General features: G+C 34.5%; 1 protein-coding gene across 1 annotated transcript in view; it reads left to right on the forward strand.

The window, feature by feature from the left end:
- The window catches only part of SPOCK3 (SPARC (osteonectin), cwcv and kazal like domains proteoglycan 3), a 231752-nt gene extending 223250 nt beyond the window's left edge, over positions 1-8502 (forward strand). Inside the window, exons 9-11 of the mRNA XM_075028940.1 lie at positions 3890-3952; positions 5206-5343; positions 6378-8502. Of these exons, the coding sequence (XP_074885041.1) occupies positions 3890-3952; positions 5206-5343; positions 6378-6550 (374 nt within the window). The 3' untranslated portion in view covers positions 6551-8502. The remainder of the gene's footprint in view (positions 1-3889; positions 3953-5205; positions 5344-6377) is intronic.
- Positions 8503-8888: the final 386 nt, after the last annotated feature.

Here is an 8888-nt window from a genome sequence, read left to right on the forward strand (position 1 = left end):
AGGTTGAATTTCTTTCTGCCAGTATTTCATCATTATTACACCCTTGGTTTTGTTGCATCACTGCTTTAGAGTAGGAGAGTACTGAATTTTGCTGGGAATATTAATGCTTAGCACCTAAGTATTTCTTTACTGCAGGCCTCTGCATGGATCTATTAGTCCAGCACTTTTCTAGATGGCTTTTTCTTACAGGCTGTTCTGTCTGTCAAGGCTGGAAGACATCTTTATGACTTTAAAAGTAGTCCATCTTATGGAATAATGATAATTGTAGTGATTTGTTAATCAGTCTTTTCAGATTGCAGGACTTCAAATATATTTGTAGATGGTTCTAAAGAAAAGTGTAATGTGCCTTAACACGTAACTGACGTCCCCAGAAAGATTTCGTGAAGTTCAGTATTGATGGTTCAAATCCTTAAAGTTCAAGCCTCAGTTGTCCAAGAACAATTATAATACTTGAACCCAAGCACAGGCAAGGCACAACATGGCAGCCTAATCTGCAGTGCCAGAAGCTAAGGTGCTCTGCCAAATATCATCTACCTGATAGATGGAAAATCACTGTTTTGTAATTGAATAAGATGGAGAATCTGTGAAAGCTGGAGGTTCACTGTGTGGGTGGCAGCTCCTTGAGGCACATCTGTTAAAAATCCTAGACATTCTGTGTCAAGTCTACCAGTTTTACTCCCATTGCCCTGTTAATGTGCCTCTTTGTGTTAAATCAAAGCTTAATCATACTAGCTTTGCAGCACCTCTTGACACAACTGAATATTGATGTCTCAAGGGCCAGTATTAATAACATGGGATACTCTGGTGTACATCAGTACTTCGATCACTGAAGAACCGTGGATGGCTGCTAAGTGGTTCATGAATCACCCATAACAATGCAGTGATATTGTCAGACAATTCCTGCCACATCTGTGGAAGTAAATTAAGGATGAAGAGGATTAGGTCTCTTATTTGTATTCAGATTACCAGAAAGGCTGATGTCAGATTCATTTCTATTTCAAAGGAAGCCACCACACTGATTTTTGTAAAGGAATTTCTTCTCCTTGGCTCAAGACTCCCAAAAGTGGTCCAGTGACACTGCTTTTTTTTTATTGAAATAAAATCAGAAATCTAAAAGAAAGCTTTTCCAAACTCAGGAACTAACTGGAATATAAAGAGGGAAGCGTTATGATTTGGGGAGAAAAGAAAAAGGATATGCTGTGGACCAAAAGGAATTGGTTGAACTTCTAGCCTGCCATTCTCTTTGACAGTTTTAAGCACCAGAGTGATTTAGTATTGTTAAGAGTTTTTGCTGCTTTTATCCTGAGAAGCAAAGCTTAAGTGTGAATCTTGAAGACCTAGCTTCTGAGAAGAAAAGAGTTTGGGGTAAGTAACTTTCTCATATTGCCTTGTTACCTTTTGGTTAGTGGAATTCCTTTTTGTAATTATACCACCAAAGATTTATAGCTGTAAATGAAGATTTTTTTCTTTAGGCATAGTCCATCATTTTTACATTTCCACATGTTAGTGCTCATGTGTGCAACTTTGTGTTTCTAATTTAGGATTTTTTTTCCACAGAACAAAATACGTGTATTTTTCCTATTTGACTAGTTCTTCTCCTTCAGCATATTTTCCATCTTCTTTGAAAGATAGAATAGAAAAGAATAGAATCATTTAGGTTGGAAAGGACCTTTAAGATCTTCAAGTCCAACTGTTAACACTGCCAAATCCACCACAATCCTAGATCCTTCTAGCCTGTGGCACTTGCATGCATAAATGACTATAATTTTTTAGATTACTGATTAATTGCAAATACCTTTGGTTTAAGAAATAAGTGATCCTCAGAATGTTGTACAATTAAGAGCTTAAGACTTTAAATACCAGGAAAGACAGAAACCCTAGTTCTGAAAGGTAATGAACATCTCTGGCATAATAGTGAGCATGATCATCATCAAAGCACCTCTTACAAAAGAAATGTAAAACTTCATATAGCCTCAGCAAATACTCAAAGACTAAATACTTAAAACCCAATACCCACCCAATGATATCATGTCCCAGTAGTTTTCAAGAGCACACACAGAAAATGGCTTGGTTGTCTGGAAAGACATCTCTTGAAAATTTGTTCTGGCACTAAGACTCCTGTGAACAGTATATTAAAAGTAGAGCCTATTTTTGAGGCCTTCACTCTAGAAAGAATCATTATAGATTGAGTGTGAAAACCTGGCCCACCAGTCGAGGCCACTCGTTTATAAGCTTCTTTAAAAGTATGGGATATGTTAAAAGCATTTAAAGTGTAAAGCCAAGAGAAATTAACAGCCTGCTGTCAGTAAGGGGTTATTATTGTCCTCCAGTTTCTATTTACTCTGTTAGATAAGAGCTCGTGAATAATACCAAAGGCCTATTGGTACATCTAGGCTATGACAGCCAAGAGGCTCTGTGTTCAACAGAAATATATTTTTGATCCCCAGTTCATCTAGGCATTTGTCATCAGAGTTTGAACATTTCTACAAGAAAGGCACCTCCATGTATTATAATGTCTTCTTGCTGTTCCTGCACTCCTTTGTGCATCTTGTGCTGCTCTCAGCCGGCTAAAAGGGTGAGCACTCTTGTTTTCCTTTAGGAGGAATTCAGGAAAGGCTGCTTTGGACTATCACCACTCAAGTGATTTTTGCCTACCCATTGCCCTACAGAGTGACTGAGTTCTGGTCTAACTGTGTGCTTCATCAAGAAGCTAGGCCAGTCCTACTCATCTTTAAACTAGCTCAGAAGATTTTTTTCTGTTTGCGTGGAAAAAAAGTAGTTTCACTATATTTCAGAAGGGAGCCTTGAGTTAATTGCATGGCAAAGATGTATTCTAAATAATCAGAGTCTGCTAAAATGGAAAATGCATTTAATATTCATAGAAGGTGAGATTTTAGTGAGATGTTATCAGAATATTGTCTGGGAACGGTATAAGCTGAAGACACATGTGAGTAAACTCAGTAATACTACTGTGGATTCAGACTAAGAAATGCCTTTGTGCTAACGGTCTAATGTAGTATGCAATATCAGTGTTCAGAGATTAGTACTTTGTTGACTTTGATTCTTTCACTTAACAGTAACGTATACACATTCACATCTTATTTCCTTCCCATTCATGGGGCATACTGTGACTTGCTTTTATAGACAGTAGAAAATTAAATGATTTAGAACTGGAGTAAGCTATAACTCTGAAGAATGCAAAACTGAATTTTAATACCTGTTCTGCCTGTTAAAGCCATCTAAATTTTAACCACTGTTTTTAACTCAGTTTGCTGAACATGAAGCTCTGTACCCATGGGATTCAGTCTTAAATTGTTGCAATAGAATCACAAGTTGCAGACTTCAGTGGAGAAAATTCTTATTTTCTTAGTGTAGTACATGAAATATGAAACTTGAACATGACTTCTAACAAGAACAAAAGGGAAAGAATTAAAAGAGCCATCCTGTTTCTAACTAATATATGAGGCAAGCTTCACAGTCACACTCTGATTTCTGTAGACTGATAAAATAGGGTATGATAGAGTTACTGTTTTGGTCTAGCATTCCTCAATCCTCCAGACTAGTGACTAGATGCTTACTTACAACTGGGTTAACTGGGAGTGGCCTTCTGCACAAAGAATATTAAAAACTATTAAAAACTATTAAAACTAATTAAAAACTATTTTAATATTCCATGGTGGTGCTCTAATTCATAATTCTGGAGCTGTAGCAAGGTGCAATAATTCTTTTATTTCAGAGCTTAGAACATGACTACTAATGCAGGGTGTGTTTGTTTCTTAAGGTCAGTAGTTAGAGTGACCTTAGGATGTAGCAAACTGTGAAAACTTAGTCATGTGCTTTCTTTCCTAGATACAGTGTAATCTGTTTAACATTTTTTATGTCATTCTAGACCCACCTTGCCAGACAGAACTCGCCAACATTCAGAAGCAGCAAGGAGGAAAGAAGCTCCTAGGTGAGCCATAGATCATTCTTTTGAAGGTTTTATTGCTTACATAAATAACCCTAGTGAAACAGCAACATAAAATCAATATTAATCCAACAAAGATAGACCGCAGTAAATTCCAGCAACAAAATTTATGAAATTTTTGAAAGCTATTAAACTTAGTTTTATTACCTTACCTACCAAAAGATATTACATCTGTTTTATTACCCTAATAGAAGGTACGTTTTTACAGTTATAGAAGGGACAGTCTAAGGCATTCCTAAATTAGTATCTCTGCTGATCCTTTACCTGTAATATTCTTTAAGTAATTGAAATCTTTGTCTTGAATCAGTTTTGTATCAATATTACTGAAATGTAAAACCTTCATTTTACCGTTAGCCACTGTATAAAAGCTGCAGTAAAAGGCTTGGCCCAATGTAGTAAAAACTGTATTTCTGCTACAACTGTATTTCTGACAACAACTATACACTTCAAAATGCTTTCATATGAATGTTTTGTTCATAGTGGTTTGTCTACTTTTTATGTTTCTTTCAAAAAGTCTCTGTTTGTTCCAAATGAAAAACAGTGGATTATTCAGCCTTGGGCAAGTCACTGACTCACAAAATAAGTTCCTGATTGCGTCTCTTGTACTCTTGGTGGGGAATCCTTTTGGCTTAGAGCCTAATTTGAATAGGTACTTTGCATATAAATGCAAATTTCATTCATTTTTTACATTTGCTGTTGATAAAATTGGTGTGTTACACTGCATTTGTCTTCTGTGGTGGGGGAATTAAATATTAGTAGATAACTAAATGAATTGTAAAATATATATTAAATAAGAATAGCTCCTAAGCCTTGTAGCAGATAGTTCGTTAGTCCAGGTAGCCTGGCCCTCACTATTCAGACTTGTTTGTACTCCACAGATTATAGAACATCCCATTCAGGGCTGAGTGCTATATTTGAACTTTTTCCCCAGAATACAGCAAAGATCTTGACTGAGATGTTCAGGGAGTAAGGAATATGTATCACAGGATCAATGAAAAAGTTAAAGGGAGATTAGTCACTTTATTTCTTGAAATCAGTCCAAGGCTGATAAGTGTTATTTTTCCTCCCACATTTGATATATTCAGTCATTTTCTGCTTAACTGAATTTAGTAGTAGTAAACCAGCCAGTGTAAAGTCTGGAATGAGGAAAGAGCAAAAGGAAATTACTTTCTGCTATAATTGTTACATTGGCCAAGAGGCAGTTTTTAATATTCTTATTCAATATTTATATATCACAGGGCAGTACATCCCCTTATGTGATGAAGATGGGTATTACAAACCAAGTCAGTGCCATGGAAGCATAGGGCAGTGCTGGTGTGTTGACAGATACGGTAATGAAGTAACAGGATCCAGAACAAATGGTGTGGCAGAATGTGGTAAGTTAAGAAGCCTTTGTAGCATTTGGTTTAGAGTTGTTATTCCCTTTGATTACCAACCAGATTAAATTTCTTCAGTAAGAACAGATGTGGGACCCAACTCATGGATTTGGAAACAAAAAATAACAAATTATAATTTTTTATTGTTATTACTTCATTATTTTTTGCAACTCCTATCACTGTGTCAGCTATTAATAAACCTCATATATGTGCTTGGCATAGTGTATATAAACCTAGGGAAAATTAATTATCTAAAGCAGCATTAGACAAGCCCCAAAATGCTTGATGAAATAAATCCCTTTGGGTAATCAGCATGCTAGTGAATTCAGTTTGACATATTTTTCAATTTATATTTGAGGGAATTGCCAGAAGTTCCTAGCACCCTAAATCTTCCCTTATTTTTCCCTTCCCTGCAGCACTGTGCAACTTCTTCCAAAAAATTCCCATGTCACCTTTCTTTGATGCCCCAGATACAAAAAATGGCAAAAAAAAATTTCCTTTAAAAAAAAAAAAAGTCCTACATTACTCCTTTCCACTTCTTCTGCAACAAAAGAACATAGCCTGAAACAAAGGGTAAATTTAACACCATATTTGACATGCAAGCTCATGCCTGTTGTCCATCTAATCCAGGATCCCTTCTAGATAAATGGACAGTTCTAGATAGTTCAATATAATATGTAAGAACTGACCAATAGACAGTGTATATTATCAGTGGTCCTTATTGTCATCTGTAAGTTGGACTTAAATCTCTTTCACTTGTTCCTGGCACTCATTACAGTTCTTTCTACAAATCCATAAAATTTGTCTCCTTTGTTAACATTGAGAAATTAATCCCTATTGAAGTGATTTTCTTGTAAGACAAAAAAATTTTTGTATTATTTGTGTTTTATTTCTAAGTCACACTGTATAGTTTAAAATAAGTAATTGTCCTGAAACTAAAAATTCTGGTGTGCCTTTTATATGCTTATGTATATCATACTATAAATATGTCGTGTATCTTGTGTGTCCTTTCTATAACTATCATACCTTTTTAGCTATTGATTTAGAGACTTCAGGTGATTTTGCCTCTGGCGATTTCCATGAATGGACAGATGATGAAGATGATGAAGATGAAATAATGAATGACGAAGATGAAATTGAAGATGATGATGAAGATGAAGGAGATGATGATGTTGATGATGACGATGATCATGATGGATATATTTGATGATATTAGGGGGTTCATGAATTGTACCTTTCTAAAATCCACAAGATGACATTTCATAAAATCCCTTTGCTCTCCAGGATCAAAAGGATTCTAACAAACATGTATATTTTGTATGATTATTTCAAACATTGCAGCTGGAGTCATAGACTAGTTTTGTTTAAATAAAAATAATTATATTATGTGCTTTTGAGTTTTTAAATGCCTTTGCGCTGAAGAAAACACATTGGAAGTCTAGCCTGAGGAAAGAAACGTTATGTGCTACTGAAAACATAAATGTGCAAAACACACTATAAAGACAACCAGTCTCTTTAAAACTCCGGTGAAAAGGTACTGGTCCTTACTTGGAACTGTGCATGTCCTCTTCAGAACACATACTGTAACTTAACTTTAGTTCTGTCAGTGTTTTAGGCCCTGCGGGCTTTGCAAATTGTCCATTTAATAAATCAAAAATGTATTACAGTAGAAAAACATTGGTGCACGAGTAGGATCTCACCAGCCTTTAATTAACCAAAGGTATGGAGAAAAATTATCAGGAGGGAAGAATAAAGCAAAGTCCTCCTTTGTGTTTGCATTTGTAGTTATGGTTTTTTACTAGGAAACGGCTAGGTTATTGAGAGGATTTTTCGAAAGCAGTAGCATGGACAAGCACCAAATCTGTAATTCTAAAGTTTTCTTGTCCTTTTTTAAGTTTTTTTTTGTTCACGTCAAGGTCATACAGGCTTTATCATTATTTACTCAAACATTACTTCACCCTTTGTTGTTTCTCTGTATTTCTCTCTAATCAGATTAGCATAAAATATTTTACATGGGGAAAAAATTTGCTTAAAATTATATTACCTTTATACATGACTGTATTTCAGAGTATTGGCACTTGCCCCAAGGTAGTTTTTAATAAATGTATAATGATACTTTTTATTTTCTTAATTCAGGAAGTAGTTTTGCATCTTTATCTTAATTCATGTTGTTTTCTGTTACTAGTGCAGAAACTTAGAGAGCGTATTGTAAAGGTGCCTTGCAAAATAGAAATAGGGAGGTTTTAGCATGCATACCAGTATAGGATGTTAGGCAATAGCTAAGCACACCCAATTACCAAATTAATACCAGTATAGGTACTGCTGCTGGAATGAAGAATATGGGTTATTTTAATTTTTTTCCTATTGTTATGTAATTACCATGTGGACTAGATTATAATTATTGTGTAGAGTAGCACTTAATATTTGACTGTAGAGAAAATTACTTTAATCACTGTATTTATGTTAGCATGTTAATTAATTGTGTAGACATTTTGGGACTCCACCATCTTTGTTCATATCATATCTATTGCTTTCTGCCCACAATAAAATTGACGTGACCTGTATAAGGTAATACTACAGGTTCTATAATTTCAAAATTGGATCACTGGTTTCCCATCATTAGTTAAAAGGAAAATCAGTTTCTTATTTGAATTAATTTCTGCACATTAGGTACTAAATTTAATGTTTACCCTATGTAATATTGAAAAGTATAATGCATTTTCTTTTTTACTGTTTCTGTATAGTTTGCAAAATAAAGACTCTTGTAACCAACCTTTGGCCAGTATAGCCCATCATTTTGACTTTTTGCATATTTTGAAATTTTGAAACAAGAAGAATTCATGTTTCAGATACATTTCACGTATTAAAATATATATTTATTTGTATAAAGCCACTTATTAATGTTTTATTTCCAGTAAAGAATTTTTGACTAAGGCATAACCCATAGGGAGCTTTTATTTTTCTGTATTTTCCTGAATTTTCTATAGCTTTGTTATGTACTTTTATGACATTGTCTTCATTACATAGTAAAGAAAGAGATATTTCTTTTTAAACTCCATCATAATCTGTGGGACATAGTTGTATTATTTTCTTAAATAAAAGTAGTTAAGAGTTTACCATTCCAATATAGTGGGATTTTATCAGAGAACAGTTTCTTATGGCTGAAATTAACTGATATATTAATTGATTTTAAATAAAGAAGCTAAAGAAAAAATGTTGTCATTATTGGCTGATGTAGCAAGTACTGTTGTGGGGGTTTTTTTCTGATGTGACAAATGGTCATTAGATGACAAACTAAAAATGGATGTTATTAAAAATTGTGATATTGGGAGAATTAAAGTATGGAAAGAGAATTCATAATGTGTTTAGCCTAATGGGATTACAGTATGAAGACCATTCTAAAATGAACTGTCATGCAGAAGAGCACAAAAGAAGTTTATATTATTTCTTTCCTGAAAATTCCCCACTGAACTAGAAAAGGAGGGAATAGGCATGGATTTTAGTCCCTGAGTATCAAAGCTACCTATCATAAATTCAGAAGTAAA

The sequence above is a fragment of the Buteo buteo genome, chromosome 1 (genome assembly GCF_964188355.1).
Source record: "Buteo buteo chromosome 1, bButBut1.hap1.1, whole genome shotgun sequence".
NCBI classification, from domain to species: Eukaryota; Metazoa; Chordata; class Aves; order Accipitriformes; family Accipitridae; genus Buteo; species Buteo buteo.